Source organism: Mesitornis unicolor, unplaced genomic scaffold, assembly GCF_000695765.1.
Source record: "Mesitornis unicolor isolate BGI_N332 unplaced genomic scaffold, ASM69576v1 scaffold5957, whole genome shotgun sequence".
NCBI classification, from domain to species: domain Eukaryota; kingdom Metazoa; phylum Chordata; class Aves; order Mesitornithiformes; family Mesitornithidae; genus Mesitornis; species Mesitornis unicolor.
Window position 1 is genome coordinate 8469 of NW_010194221.1, and position 16355 is coordinate 24823.

The 16355-nt window shown below is 50.1% G+C and overlaps 1 protein-coding gene across 1 annotated transcript; it reads left to right on the top strand.

Moving 5' to 3' along the window:
* Positions 1 to 14906: 14906 nt before the first annotated feature.
* LOC104543176 (keratin-associated protein 5-5-like) lies at positions 14907 to 16251 on the top strand (the record flags this gene model as incomplete). Its single annotated transcript, XM_010187720.1, has 2 exons — positions 14907 to 14953; positions 15052 to 16251. Coding segments are annotated over exons 1-2 (1247 nt in total), but the record flags the coding sequence as incomplete, so codon positions are not given.
* Between the last annotated feature and the right edge of the window lie 104 nt (positions 16252 to 16355).

Sequence of the window (16355 nt, forward strand, 5' to 3'; positions counted from 1 at the left end):
AGAGAGCAAGAAGGGGCTCATAGGAAAATAAATCTGAAAGATGAAACTCAGATGCAGAGATGGGTACAGGGATGAGCAGGGATGAGGATGAGGGACAGTGAGAGCAGAAAGTTGGGGCATAGAGTTAGAGAGGAGGGGGAAAAAAACCCATTTGGAGTAGAGCAGAGCAGTAAGTGCAGGTCATCTCTGATGAACCACAGAAAAATGTAATCCCAAATCGCTTTTAGTCTCTTTTTTCCTTTAGGAGAGCGCAGCAGAGGCGGCTCCAGGGACGTCCTCATGGCCTGAAGCTCCTGCAGCAAATTTGGATGGCATGAAGGCTCTGTCAAGGCTCACCTGGGTGAAAAGAAGCAACGCTGAGCTTCAGGAGTGCGGTCTGGAGCAGATCCACTCTCGGTGATCTTATATGGAGCTTATATAGGAGACAGCCCTGCAGCGGAGCGACCCGAGCCATCGCTCACCCAATGACATTGCCGTGCCCCTGTCTTCATTTGTCTCTTTCTCATTAACTTCTACACCGATGCTTTTCTCCTGGGTTAACGCGTGATCCTGCCTAAGCTGGCCCCACCTGCGGACACATTTCGGAGGAATTTAGCAGAAAAGGCTATTTTTACTGCTGAAGGATTTAATTGAAGGTGATGCCCCAGCAACGCCCGGGGACTCTTGTGTTTGGCAAAGGTGTTTTGTGAGACGAAGATCCCCAGTGACTGACGTGCAGGGGAGGAGACCGCCCGGGAATGCTTGCACAGTCAATAAAGAGCAAAGGAAACAAAGGCAGAAAAATGAGGATATTGTGATGCCGAGATTAATGTGATTCCTTCCAGAAACTCCCTCTTCTGGAGGTAGACATCGAGCAAAGAAACCTTTTCAAACAGTGCCACCAAGTGGCCCTTGGAGCGGGACAAGGGGGGTGACACGATGTGTCCCAAAGCCAGCGAGCAGCTGGGGGCTGTGGGCATTTGGGCTGTGATCACCCATTGACCAGAAGGGGAAACTGAGGCACACGACAAGGGGGGGACTTGAACTTCTTGTGCTGTGTCTGGCACCAGTTCCTGCTGCAACCCCGTGTCCTGTGGATGAGGTCGTGATACTGGGGCCCAGTGGGTTAACTGGGAGCTACAAAGACCTAAACCTATTACTGGTTTCTCAGGAAAACCAATTTTAGATCTCCCTATGCCCCCTTATCACCCCTCAGCTGCTCCAAATGATATGAAAGTCATTTCTGCACACTTTGAGTAAGACTTTTAGCCCTCCTCACTTCAGCTGGCTACTTTTAAGGGCCTTTTTTTTGGCCAGTACATGGTTAATAAGAAAGACTGGAATAAATGATACCACACATCCACATAGTTCTTAATGACACAAAAAATAAAACACAGCCAATTTTTCTCACCAGGAAAAGGACTTTTAGGAAAACGCTCTGGCTTGCTCCATGCCTGGCAGAAGGGGGGTGCATGGGTTCCCCTTGGTTTATGTGAAATCCCAGCAGATCTCCAGGGAATGAATACAGGGGATAAATAACAGGGGGCTGCAGGGTTAGGAGGGCTGCCCTTGGTTGTCAGAGTTGAGGGTGACAACTTTTCTGCCACGTCTGCATGGAGACACAGCACTTTCCTTTAACACGGGGCGTGTTTGCTGCTAATCCGCTCGTTACACTGCGGTGAGGGTGGGGGGCAATTACTGGGGGCACCTTGGAGAGGCTTTAGGGTGTTCTCGCTGAAATTATTTCTGGTCAAACCACCTGGACCCTGAGCAGGGCGGTTTCTCCTCTTGTAGATAATACTGGGTTGATGTATGGCATTTCATATACGCTTTATGAGGCATAAAAGGTGAGAGGGTCAAATGATATGTGAAGAAGTTAACTTTAACTTAACTTCAAGTTAACTTAAAGTTAAGTAAGTTAAAGTTAAGTTAAAGTTAAGTTTAAGTAAGTTAAGTTAAAGTTAAGTAGTGTAACAGAGCTTGCAATCAATTCTGTTGAATGCAGGGAGTGGAGTGCAAGTGTTTTGGAGATGGTGCTAATGAAATCCCATCAAACTCCAGTGATTCTGCATTGGGAAATGGGAGGTTTTGTTCCAGCTTCCACCTGGTTTGTAATGATGCTGGGGGCTGTGAGCAGCGTTGAGATGGGGCTGGGCAGTGCTGATCTCTTTAAAGGTCTGGGAAGAAGCTTTCTAGGAGCTCCTCTGCACTAAAAATACTCCAGTGGTTCTGCATTGGGAAATGGGAGGGGAGGTTTTGTTCCAGCTCCTACCTGGTTTGTAATGATGCTGGGGGCTGTGAGCAGCGTTGAGATGGGGCTGGGCAGTGCTGATCTCTTTAAAGGTCTGGGAAGAAGCTTTCTAGGAGCTCCTCTGCACTAAAAATGCAGTGTTTGTGCTGCTCTTCACCAGGAAAGTGGCTCTTCCAGCAAAGCCAAAGTGCTGAATGCAATTATTCATGATGCTTTTGGCTGAGATAAGGCTTGAGCCCCAATTTCTTCATTCTGAGCCAGTCTCAAAAGGCCCTCGTGGCCTCCCAGGCTGTGCCCTGTGTAGTTAGAGATTCCTGGGCACCCCAAGACCTTCAACCCGTGATATAAAGGTGCCATTTGCACCACAGCTCAAATTTTGGGGCAGGAGGGGCAGTATTTCCCTTTAGCAGGAGCAGTTGCTCCTTCTACCTGCACGTGTAAGAAGAATAAATGCTTTGGGAGTTCACATCGCCCATTAACCGGTGCTGGCTCTGCAAGGTGGATCTACCATAGAGGTAAGGTGCGAGGTATGCGGAGAAGGAAACGACTCTTAAGTGTTTTGTTTGCTTGGCAAAGTTGCTCCAGTCACATTCATGAGTTTCTGGAGGTGTGTTTGCTGAAGGAGCTCTGACTTTTGATAGACGACGTATTGGGGCACTGGGCAAAGCAGCTTCTCTGGATGGGCAGAGTGTATTCAAGCTCAGGCTCCTGTGAAATGCTCTCTGGTTGCTCCCTTTAAGCAGTTAGATCCTCAAGTTTCAGTCACAATTGTCTGGTTTGCCTTTTTTTCTGGTTTTTGGGCAAAAAGTTGTCCTAAACGTGGGCAGCTGTGGGTCCCTGGGCTGTGGGCTGCTCATCTGGGGTGGGTTTGGGGTGCTGATGTGCTCCAGGGTTGGGTGATGCTGGAGGTGACACCTGGCCCATGGCAGTGCTCTGATTTTGGCCTGGTTTTTTTTTTGGAGCAAAATTTGTGTCAGATGTGCAGAAAAACAGAAGTGGAAAATCTGAAGTGTGGATGGTTGCACAAGAGCTTTAAAATAACTTAAATTAACTTAAAATAACTCTTATTGCAGCCATGGAGATTGCTGAAGATCCACAACTTAGCTCATGCCTAAACTTTTTCTGCTGTATTTTAATGTGTAAACCTTAAATTTCAGGTAAACCAACCTCACCTAAAATACTTTGAAAATATGACAGGAAAAAGTGGTGCCCAGGGTTATTTTCTTCTCGTCTGCTTGAATCTCCCCACGCAGATCCATGGGGAGCGTGTGTCGGGCAGCGACGGCAGGGAGTGGTGTCGAGCTGGGACCGGGGCCGTTTGGGACCAGGTTCAAGGAGCTGGGAGTGAAGTCGTTTGTTTCTCAGCACAAATAAAGCAGGAAATCACAGCTTATTCGGATTGTTTCTGCTCAGCGGGGAGGAGCAGAAGCGGAGGTCGGCGCTGGTGAAGAAGGGAAGGCGCCGCGCTAAGGGTTTAACGTGCAAAAGCGTTTCAATACAGGTTTTTGGAGAGCTGGAAGGTGCTCGGAGGGATGGGGCTGGATTAGGGGGGTTAAAAAGCGAGTGGTTGGTGCCTGCACTCCATGGAGCTGTGGGACTTGGGGTTTTATCCGTGGTTTTGCCTCCTTTGCCCGTTGTCTCCTCCCTCCTCCCCTCTCAGAGCATCTTACGCCGAGGTTCAGCTTTGCCTCCGTTTTCTCACCTCATTCCACACACGCAGCCCAATTCTTAAACTTTTCCAGGGCTGCAACCCATTATAGGAGAGCTTTATCATGGCATCTATGTCATTATCAGGAATTAAGCTAATTGGAATAAAATGCTTTCTATTCCTATGCTGCCTGGGCATCTCAGCAAGTTATTTCTGTTGCAACCTTCTTTCTTGCTAATTCGCTGTGACATTAAGAAGTGTAATACATCAGCTTTTCTCTAATACGTGCTTCCACTTTTTTACATGTTAATGAGCATATTTAACATATTTCTTCAGAGATAATTGGATTCGAAGACTCCCTGTGGTAATGCACTGAAAGCCAGCTAGCAGTGCCTTTAATATCGAGAAGACTCTTTCTGCATCTGAATAATCCCACAATTAAAATTAGGAATTGATCTCTTTGCGAAAAGAAGGCTTTTGAGGATACTTTTCTTGTTCTGAGACTGTTTTAATACATGTGTTAACTATACTTAGGGAGAAGTTAATTGAACCCTTTCTTTGCATTTGTGCCCCAGAAGTCGGAGGGGTGCAGGTATCTCAGATTATCTTGTTCCTCTTGCCCATTGATCCTCAGGGCTTTTCTGTGCTTCATTTGCTCATAACTTACCCAGCTGGTGGTTTTAATTCAGAAAATTGAAACTGCTGTAGAGTGAATTGTTTTTTTCTGAAGGTATAGAGGAACTCACAAGTTTACTTAAACAGCTCTAGGTGTGGAAAAGGAAAGGCAATGATGCTACGTAGCTAGCTGGGGCATAGAAAGGGCTCATGAAATTCTGCATCTCATTTGAAGCGAAGACTAAGAATAAATAGGGCAGGGAGGAAGGTGAGATGAGGTTATCCCGTGTTTACTGCTATGAAGAATGATTTCACCTCCCTCTGATAGTGTCTGCTTTTCCCTGTAAGGAGGAGACCCCAGTAGGGCATTGCTGCACGGCAAACCTTAACCCCACTGTTGGGGGATGCTGTTAATGAACAGAAAATCAAGACAGAATTAATCACCGGTTTGCTGCTCGTTACCTCCCACCCAGCAGACTCCAAGTCCTGTTTATCTCACCAGCAAACGAGCTTTGACGCTGCCTGGATGCTCCTTATCAGTCAACTTCTCCAGCAGGAAACCTCCTCCTGCCTCCCCGGGGCCGTGCACCACCAGAGGACGCTCCCTGCATGCACGGCCACGCGTTTACATGCACGGCCACGCGTGTGCGTGCTTGCTGTGGGTGCCCAAGCCAAGCGTGTGCATGCACGGCCACACCTGTGTGGGCAGCTGGGGTGCCGTCCGTCCCATCAGATCTGCTGCCCGTGTCCAGATCCTGCTCAGATTTCGCTCCTTGAGCCAGCCCCAGGGTTTAGTTCTGGAAAATCGGCTTTTGGGCAGGGCTCTGGCCACAAACCGGGTTTTTGTGGTGGTGCTTGGGTGTGAACGTTCCTCTTCGCTTTTCTTCTTCTGCTTGGTCACCCTGAGCTCCTGCTGCGATGGGGGACCCTGTCCAGGGATGGAGGCAGCACTCAGGGAGGTCGCTGCCTTTTCTCATGGCCACTGGGGAGGAGATGGGCTGGGATGGGACAGGGCGGTTGGCTCAGTTGTGGTCTGTTGCTCCACTTGGCAGGGACCTGAGTCACTTTTTGTGGCTGTGATGGAAGTGAGTCAGGGGCTGCACTCATTTCAGCTGCTCCCCTTGGCGGTGGGGACAATTTTGGTGCCTCTGCCCGTTACCTGCCTCGCTGCCCAGCACATCGGTGGGAGAATTTAAGTTCCTTTTGCTCGCTTGTTTTAGGAGGGAACTGCAATTTTGGGCAATGGCTTAAAGCCTCACGTTGAGTGTCTTCTCTGGCTGCTTTCTGCTGCCCTGCAAAGCAGCTCTGGCCACCAAGGAGTGAGGAGGGCAGGGGGAGAGAAAACAGCTTGGGAAGCGCTCACGGATGGCTGTGCCACATCATCAGGATCATCACCTTGAGTGCAGGGTAAAAGGGGGCAGAGAGGACGTGTTGGGAAACTTGACCTGATGGAAACCCTACCAAAACCAGGCTGGCAGCGTGGTGGATCTGCCTAGGCAAGGTGCCACTGGGGAGGAACACGGTGAGGACAGGAGTGGGTGCTGTGGTGCAAGACGGAGCTCGCCCGGCCTTAGGGTGCCTGGTGGGGGCATGGCAGCGCTGTCACCACGAACAGGGACCATCTGGAAGCTGCTTGTGCAAGGCTGTGGGTGGCAGGAGGGGACAAGCCAGGCAGAGAGGAGGGTGATGCACCTCGTCCTGCACTGCTGCCTGCAGCAACGCAGCTCCTGCAGCAACGCAGCTCCTGCCTGCCCTGCCTGCTCCTCTCCTTTTTCCCAGAGAGGTGGACAGACAGCGAAATCACCTGTGTGTTTGCTTTGTTTTGAAAATAGGGGTTCATCTTTCTTAAGCTTGGCTTTCCCGAGAAGTAAAACTTCTGTCCTTCCATTTTTCGTATCCTAACCTGGTATTAGCAAGCAAATCTGACACACTGGCATGGTTCAAACTAACGCTAAATCCCTCCTAGTTTTATGAGAATGGGTAGAGATGTGGTTAATGTTGTAGCAGAGAGGACTGATCAGTTCATCCTTCATGGGACTGCTGGACATGGTGGAAACCAGGCTCTACCTGTTCTGCCTGTGGCCTGCCTTAAGAGCAACACTTTTGTTTGCTTGCTTTGGAGAGGTGAGCGTGGAGGAAGGTGTTGCTGGGCTCTGGCAAGCTCCCAATCGCTCTCAGAGACTTCTTGCCTGTTTCTGCTGGAGTTTAGAGCCGTGCCCTGCTCAAAACAGGGCTGGTCACAGTCCACGGACAGGAGACACCTGGTCCTGAACCCAGCAAGATGTTGGATGGGAGCCTGAAAACCAGAGGGGCAAAAGTTGGATGAAGAAACGGGGAATCTGGAGCCAATGTGGGCATGGGGAACTCATGATTTTTGTTAAATCCTTCGCTTTGTGCAGCTCGGGTGTGTTTTGAAGAGTTCCCTGGGTGTGCTAAGGAGGTGCTGATCTCTTTGCTTCTAGTAAAGGGTGGGAGATGCTGGTTTTAACTGGATTTCTCCCCGTGCCTGGAAGATCCCCTGGAGCTGATGACTCAGGCCAGCGCAATGTGAACTCCAGACTGGCACCGCTCACGGGCGCAGCGCTCGACCTGCTCCGAAAATTGGCTTCCTGAAATGACTCACCCGTTTCCATGAAATACGCAGCTCCAGCCGTGGGTGCTGCTCGTGGTCCTTCATCCCAGATCAGCTGAGATGTCCATATGTGAGCTCTCAACCTGGTCAACCATGGTCAAGAAATGGGGTCATACACACACACAGAATCACAGAATCCCAGAATGTTAGGGATTGGAAGGGACCTCCAAAGCTCACCCAGTCCAATCCCCCTGCCGGAGCAGGAACACCCAGATGAGGTTGCACAGGAAGGCGTCCAGGCGGGTTTTGAATGTCTGCAGAGAAGGAGACTTCACAACCTCTCTGGGCAGCCTGGGCCATGCTCTGTCACCCTCACTGAGAAGAATTGAAGTGGAACCTCCTGTGTTCCAGCTTGGGTCCTTGACTTTTGTTTGCAACCTAGGTTTGGCTAAACTCGGGTTGGATGACGTTTGGTCTTTTCCTTCCTCTCTGTAGGAAAGGGACACGTCGCCAGCTGATATGTTAGGAATGCTGCAATCACACCTGATGCCTTTTCCAGCTGTACCAATTACACCCCACCCTGATGACGAGGAGGTGTCACAAGGCAGGGGTAATGACACATGAACGAGGGGAGGAGATGGTGGCGAGTGGGACGTGAGAACCGCCAAAGGAATGAGGAGCTGGGGAAGGCGGTGATGGGGGTGTCCGTGAGTTTTGAGATGCGAACACAGCACATCCCCAGATAACACGGAGCAGTGAAAGGACATAGCTGGGTCTGGTCCTTGCTTTGCTGCTTTACCACCAGCACTGCAGGCCTGGGGCTGGGATCAGACCCACAGGAACCGTCTCTGCCCCACATTGCTTGAATGAAGAAACACTCACTGAAATTACACCAAAAAGGATGAGGCTTTCCAGGTTTAGTTTTCACATAAAACATGATATGCTTATGGCCCTGGGTGGGCTGCAGAGCTGAAGAAACCTTCACCTTGGTCTTAATGGCACCTGAGGAAAGGAAACTCACTTCCTTGGCTGCTGTGCTGTAGGAAATACCTCGGTCTTGGGTTTTGTTTTATTGCCATTGAGAAGTGCTCAGAAGCCTCAGGACGATGCCAGCAAGCTCTGAGCATCAGTAAATGGGAGTTTAAATATCAAATGTGCTGGGATGGACATATTCTTAAATGCTGGGGTTGCAAGGGTCAGTGCCAGCCAGAGAGATGCAAGCGTGCAATGAGAAATGATTTTTGTCATTGAGATTATGTGGGAGAGCACAACAAATTGTGAAGGGCAGCCTTAGTAATGGGGTGTCAGAAGAGCATCTTGGAGCAGCGAGCGGAGCTCATCTGACTTTGCAAGCGCGTATTTGGTGCTACAGTAAACTCCGCTCATTATCTTTGCTGGTTCATCTTTAGTCATCGTTTTTACGTTACTATAGGCTATCTTCAGTAATGTTTGATTTATAGAGCCTAATACTGCAGATGTAATCTGAGAGGAGCCCTATTACAACAGAACGGGCGCTATGTGTAGTTTCAGGCGCGATAATCCGACGTGGTGTCTTGAGAACGACACGCGTTGATTTATTCACCAGGGAAAAAGAAAAGGAGGTGGCTTACAAACTTCTCCGACTTGCCAAGATTTATTCCCTCAATCCAATGAGTTGCAATTATTGCTACTCTGTAAGGACTTGCTTCATCTCACGGAGTGCTAACACACAGATATTGTGTCTGGTGTGCGTGCAGAAGCAGAAAAACCCTTTGTAACAGATGATGTTAAAGACCCAGCGAACAACGTGCCATAATCCAATAAAAATGGCTTTAATAGAGCAGCTGTTTATGAATTCCTAGGATGGTTCTTGCAGGTTTTTGGGGCTGCTCGGGGCTCTTATTGCAGTGGGAGCAAACCACGGTACCAGCAAACAGCGACTTGGGTCCAAGAGCCACCTAGGCAAGGAATGTGAGGTGATTTATCCATTATATCCAGGCAGCTGCAGGAATAATTGCCATATCCTCCCCATGCCTTTTAATGCCTTTTAAAAAGCTTTATCTGTCTACCGCATCAGGTTGCTGTTAATATTTAGAGATATAACTCTGGACAAAGCTGTTAGGTGACAAAACCATTTAATGACACAGAGTTTTACCCAGTCTTCAACTGAACGTTGTGTAACAAAACTCCCCTTTCTCAGCACTGCTCTTCTGGTGTTTTCTGCAACCTCTTTCTATTCAGCATTTGCTCTTCACCTTAAATGCCGCCTGTCGTTCTACATCTCCTTAAAAGACCTTTCTCCAGCTATGTTAAAATGATGCCTTTGAGCGACTTTTCTCAATATTCTCATAATACTTTCAATCTCAAAGACCATTAAAAAAAGAGGATAGAAAAACCCAAGGGCAAAATCATAACTGAATTTGAGAGAGATTATGAAAGTCGTTATTTGTATGTGGGAAGTAAAAAGGTGGAAGATGATGAAACGGGTCTCGGTGAACGCAATTAATACTTGTATTGCACTTTTGCCATTATTATTGCAGTTAACATTAGGCAATAAAAATAAGGGCCGTAATTAGCAGCTGATTGAAAAGTGCTTTTTTTTATTATTTAACATGAAGCAATTTTTCTCTCTTGTTGATACACATGAGGAAAACAAGAGACTCACCCGAGGAGGTCTCATTCGTGTGAGGAGAAACCTCTTCTTGCCCACCGATGCCGTGCTCACTTCTTGCCTCGCAGCCAATTTTGGCACCTGGAAAGGCACCGCTCCACGATGGTGGCCGTGCGGGTGTTCAGGCGGAAAGCACGGGTGCTGGCGCCCTTGTCTTTGCCCTTGGTAGAGCCGGTGTCTGCGGGTCCCGCAGTGCTCTGGGGTGGACACGTCCCCGTAGGTTCTGTGGCGCTTTCGGGCACGCACGGCTCCTCACAAACCACGTTTTGGGATGTGCAGGGATCCACGCGTGTCACCGAGCACTGGTCGGGGCAGGGATCACCAGTGGTCACATCCTGAGGACAGCACGGTGTCCCCGTTGGGGGGACATCATCTCCCTTGCAGGTCTGGAGCGCCTCGAGGGTGCTGGGCTCCTCGGCTGGGACTGGGTCCTGCAAGGGCACGTTTTCCATGCAGGTCTCGCCTTTCCCAGAGACACAAGGCTCCACCACTGGGGTTTTATGCTGGAGGAGGAAGGTTTCCAAGCAGGTTTTGGCTATCTCAGGGATGCAGGGATCCACTGGTGCGATAGTGTGGTGAAAGGGGAAGGTTTCCAAGCAGGTCTTGGCTGTCTCAGGGATGCAGAGCTCCACTGGTGCATCTACAGGCTGGAGGGGGAATCTGGTCCCTTCTTTGCTTTGGTGGATCTCACAGGAGTTCGCTGCTGGACACACACAAGCACCCACACATGGAGGTGCACAGGAGTCGCAGGCAGCCGTGTCCTCGGGCATGGGGACAGCAGGAGGTGGGCAGGCATCCTGGGATGGGGCTGCACCCTCACAAGGACAGGGATCCGTCTGGGAAGCCTTCTCAGGAGGGGCCTGTGTGTCCTGCGCAGGGCAGGCATCCGGGTCTACCGCGGTGCAATGCGATGGGCAAGGGTTGGGGTGTGCAGCCTCCTCCGTGCAGGCAGAAGGAGGCGGGCAGGGCAGCTTGCACTGCTGGGACATCTTCATGCACCGGGCAAGCCTGGAAGAAAAAGAGCAATTTGGTGTCTACTAACCCAAAGCACCAGATCTTGGCTGGGGAATCCTTCAGCAAGATGCGTTCTGTGTGGGCCCCAATTTGGTCGTGAAATAAGGAACAGAGAGAATATTTACTGTCTGCTTTTTCCAGTTCTGCAACTGCTCCTTAGGAAAAGAAGTTGGGTCATTCTGTTTTCCTGTGTAAACTTCCAAACCCAGCTTTTCTTATTAAAATCTGTTCTCAGCCAAAAAAAACCGCACCTCGGCAGCATTTTCTTGTGCAGATAGCAGTGGATTTGGTTAAGATTTTCAGCAGGTTTCTAAACTTCACATTGACTCCCTTTCTTTCCCAGACTTTTTCTCCTTGCCCTGAAACTCCCTTGCAGGACAGCACCCATCTCACAGAGGTGCAGCTATCGCTGTCTGACCTTCCTAAAAGCAGCAACAGGCTCGACAGGTAAAATTAAGGCATAGACGCCTGGGTTTATCACGAGTTTGGGTGCTCTCTTACCTGGGACCGTGGTCACTGCTGTACACGACACTGCAGTCACTTCACTGTGTAGACGGTAACTACGTGCACAGCAGTTTCGGCTCCTGCCCACTGTTTCGGCACTCGGTGAGCAAGAGGGTGTTGTAGTGGTGTTGTAGCCCTCTAAATCCAGTGCTGGGACAGCAGGAAGCATTTTGCAGAGCAGCCATGGGAATCACAGCAAAGTAAGCGCAAAGGAAGAAGGTTGTTACTCGTTTAAACTCTTATCCCCAAGGAGGTGATTTACTGGTAGCACTAATCTATTTCAGCATATAGTAGAAAATTAACACCAGTAATAGGCTTAGATCGGTACAATCCTGAAGAGACTTACCCAGCTCTGGATCGGCGAATAAAGACGGCGAGCAGACACGGCAACTCCAACCTGGGATCTGCCTCGTGTGTTCAAGAGCCTGGCCTCCGGAGATGGGGTGCCCCAGGCACCCAGACAAGCCACTCTCTGCTTACCCGAACCTGCTCCGCCTCTGCCCTCTGATGGGTTATTTGACTAATTATTTTTAATGGAAACTGGCTATTTCCGTGGCTGCAGCATAACCTCGAGTGCGCAAAGATGGCTCGAGAGTTCACGTGTCCCCTCACCGAGGCTGACGTCAAAGAAGAATTTGGGAAATGAATGGACTCCGGGCTTGCTCCCACATAGCCGGCCAGTTGTGGGCCAGTTTTACTGTGCCGGTAAAACAACCTCCAGCCCAACACATCATGCAGGTCATTAGAGACAGGATGGGATGTGGGATCTGGGGGATTCTTGTAATTTTTCGCTGCGTCTGACCTCTTTCTGCCGCTCTCCTGTTGGCCGTGGTGCTGCTGGTTGTGTCTCGGTGTGCTTCTGGAAACTCTTATATCATCGCTGGTCCCGTGATGTTTTGCATTTTCTTCTAAAAGCTCTGACTCAAGCAACATAACACTCCTCCATCGCTGTGATGTTGCCTTTATCCTCATGCAGTTACAGCCCTGAAGAGCAGATGGGCGGTGGTCACTCCTGCCATCTCTTTTCCCTTCAGCCCACTGGTTTACCGAAGCCAGCTGAGTTATACTCGGGGTTAATTCAAATCACTGTGCTTGGAAGAGCACTGGCAACCCAAGCGGTCACACATCCTAAATTTATTTCATTTTAAATAACATTTTTGGGTTTAAATCACCAAAAGCTACTACATTGGATCCTACCATACTCAGCAGCATGAAAGTGCACATTTAAAGGGAGAACAGAGTGCAGACTCAAGAGCCACCTTCATCTTTACATGATGTATGCCCTCATCTCTGCATGCAAATAATACTGGTTCGATGCTTGTGTCACCAAGCGTCTTAAGGCTAATTCGGAGCGAGCAGAGAAGGAAGTTTCAGAGTCTTTGATCTCTCGCAGGCAATGCTCTTGTTGGCTCTCCCTTCTCTTATAAAGAGGGAGTTTCAGACGAGAACATCTTTACTTGGCTGCAGTTGTAGTAGGCGGAAAGCGGTGACTCCGTGCTGGGGTCGTAACCATTTGCTGTCTTTCATGAACAGCCTATCTCAGTTTTGGTTTAGTCTTCTCTATGATAGATATGTGCATAGCAAGCCAAAAAGGACCACTACCAAGGACACCATGGTCAGAGCACCATGGTTAATCACTCTGGAGCATCACTGCAGAGAGACCGGTCACTGAAGGAGTCCTGGAAGGAGCAAAAGTGCCACTGAGGATCTTAATGCAGTGTGAAGCCCTCCCTGGCTGCCAAAATCATAACAAATTTTGGTTATCCTGGAATACTGCACTTGGTTGTCTAGCAGAGATGTTATGAAGCTGCCCAGAAAACCTGGGTGCTCCCATGCACTCTCCAGAGAGCTCTCCTTTTTCTGCCATGTGTGAGACCGTGCCTGGATGCTGGGTCCAATTTAGGGCCCACAGTGCAAGGAAGTCTCCAACTGGAGTGAGTCCAGTGGAGATCACCATGATGGTCCGGGGGCCTTGAGCAGAGGATGGATGGGGAGAGGCCGAAGGACCTGCTCACCCCGGAGAGGAAAAGACTTAGGGGAGGTCCTGGGGCCCCTTTCAGCTGCCTGAAAGATATTAATGGAGAAGAAAGGCTCTTCTCAGAGGTGTCCAGACAGGTTGAGAGGTGATGACTGCAGCTTGCAACAAGGCAACTGGTGACCAGTTTATCAGGAATGAAGTTTTCGGTAGGAGGGTTATTGTGCACGAGCAAACTCGCACGGCAGAGCAGAACAAAGCTGCACGAGGCCAAACTCCATAGGAAATGAAGACTATGTTTTAGGGGACGGAAGTGATCCCAGTCGGCACGGCTGACTCAGGAGAAGGTGCAAGAAACCGGACCAAAGTAACTCCTATCAAAACAAAGTTCGATCCCAAGGGGGATTGTTTCCAGGCTGTATCATCACTGCTTTGTTCCCCATCCCCTGTAGGAAATACGTGGATCAGGAATTCAAGCTTGCAGGCAGCAGTCATGGTGTCGCATGTACCACCTCAGCAGCCGGGTTTCATTAAGAATTATAATGTAAGCAAGTAATTTAAGGATTGGAGGTGGAGCAGGTTTAGATTATTAAAAATTTTGTTTCCATACCCCTGAGGTGTCTCACTTCCGCAGACGCGGACACTGAAATCGTATAAAAGGATTCATATTGTAGTGTTTTTCAAACCATTTTGGTTTCATTTCCTAGTTGCTGGTGGTGAATTGGGTAAGTCTCTCTTGGCTTAGTGGGAAGTATTGGAGTGGCCGGGGTTATTTAATTTTTAAGTATTTTCTGCAGAAGCAAGTGAGAAGATTTAGGAGTGCTTCTGCTTAGTGAGATTTGGTTATGGGACTTATCCAGCAGCTGAGCTAAGGGTAAATACTCATTCCACCTTCTACCGGGCTTTATTTGCTGTGTGGTTTGCAACTGCTGTGCTTTCTCCATTGAGATGTCTCGGCGTAGCTGAGAGAGGACCAACCTCTCTCTTTCCCCAGCGACACTGCTGCCCTGTTTTAACCAGGAAATTATTGGGTTTGGGAGAGATCAAAAGGCAAGGCTGGGACTTCAAAGAGAGAAAGTGGGAGGGAAGATAAGAAGTGGAGACTCGTAGGCTGCAAGGGTGAGCAATGCCTGGGAGGAAGCTGGGATGAGAGGAGCTGGGAGGACTTCAGTGGGAGAGGTGGGAGAGCCGCTGTGCTCGGGGCGCCAGAGCTTTTCCTTGGGGACATTTCCAACACGAAGCCTCCACTCGTCCCCAGTTGAGGACCTGCGTGGGGACGGGGCACTGTCAGAAGCCTGGCAGTCTCCTTTTTGGGTGGAAATAGGGAAGTAACGTCAGAGTTTAATCCCAAACCAAGAGGAGCTGTGGACAGGTGGGGCTGTTGTAACTTCACACCCTGCAGTGTAATCCAGCCGAGTCCAAAACCACCAGTTTTCTTTCCTGTTTTGGGAAGAAGTTTGAAATGCAAATGCGGCCAGTAGCTACCAACTTGTCTAACATGCTTTGATGTGGAGTTAGTGCCCTGCTATGGTTTTCAGTCTGTTTTCCCAGTATATTGTTAAGTATTCCACTGGAAAAAGTATCGCTTAACTCAGTGTGGAAAATGGGCTTGTGAAAGCTGAATGTCTCTCTTTTCCACTAAGTGTGTTCCTTTCCTGCTTTCAGACGTTACATTTCCCTCAAAGATGCGTTGCCAAAATGATTGCCAAATCAGACAGCTCTGCCTTCCGCCTCCCACCGTCTTGGTGAGGAGTTTTCCTGTGAGAAAACACGTGGATCCCTGTGGCATCGTCCGTGACATCCGGTGCTTGTCCCAGGGTCTGGGTCCCTGCTGCTATGCTAGGATTCCTCAGGGCACCACCACTTACGTGAACCTGGCCAACCTTGGTGCCGCACAGGCTGCTGGGTGCCTGGATCCCTGCTGCCTTGCTGCCGCCGCCTGCGCGCCTCAGTGCTGCCAGGACGTGACCAAGTGCATCACCACGTGTGATCCCTGCTGCCAGGATGTGACCAAGTGTGTCACCACGTGTGATCCCTGCTGCCAGGACGTGACCAAGTGTGTCACCACGTGTGATCCCTGCTGCCAGGACGTGACCAAGTGCACCACTACGTGTGATCCCTGCTGTCAGGACGTGACCAAGTGCACCACTACGTGTGATCCCTGTTGCCAGGATGTGACTAAGTGCGTCACCAGATGTCAAGATCCATGCTGTACTGAGGTGACCAAGTGCACCACCACGTGTGTAGATCCCTGCTGTGGCAGAGTGACCAAGTGCACCACCAGATGCGTAGATCCATGCTGTAGACCTGTGACCAAGTGCACCACAACGTGTGTGGATCCCTGTTGCCGGGACGTGACCAAGTGTGTCACCACATGCGTGGATCCCTGCTGTCAGGACGTGACCAAGTGTGTCACCACGTGTGATCCCTGTTGCCAGGACCTGACCAAGTGCATCACCACATGCGTGGATCCCTGCTGTCAGGATGTGACCAAGTGCACCGCTACGTGTGATCCCTGTTGCCAGGATGTGACTAAGTGCGTCACCAGATGTCAAGATCCATGCTGTACTGAGGTCACTAAGTGCACCACCACGTGTGTGGATCCCTGCTGTGGCAGAGTGACCAAGTGCACCACCAGATGTGTAGATCCATGCTGTAGACCTGTGACCAAGTGCACCACCACATGCGTTGATCCGTGTTGTGGGGAGGTGACCAAGTGCACCACCAGGTGTGTGGATCCCTGCTGCCAGGATGTGACCAAGTGCACCACAACATGTGTGGATCCCTGTTGCCAAGGGGTAACCAAGTGCACCACTAAGTGTGTGGATCCCTGCTGTAGACCTGTGACCAAGTGCACCACCACGTGCGTTGATCCGTGTTGTGGGGAAGTGACCAAGTGCACCACCACGTGCGTTGATCCGTGTTGTGGGGAAGTGACCAAGTGCACCACCACGTGCGTTGATCCGTGTTGTGGGGAAGTGACCAAGTGCACCACCACGTGCGTTGATCCGTGTTGTGGGGAAGTGACCAAGTGCACCACCAGGTGTGTGGATCCCTGCTGTGGACCTGTGACCAGGTGCACCACCACATGCATTGATCCGTGCTGTGGGGAAGTTACCAGGTGTGTGGATCCCTGCTGTGGACCTG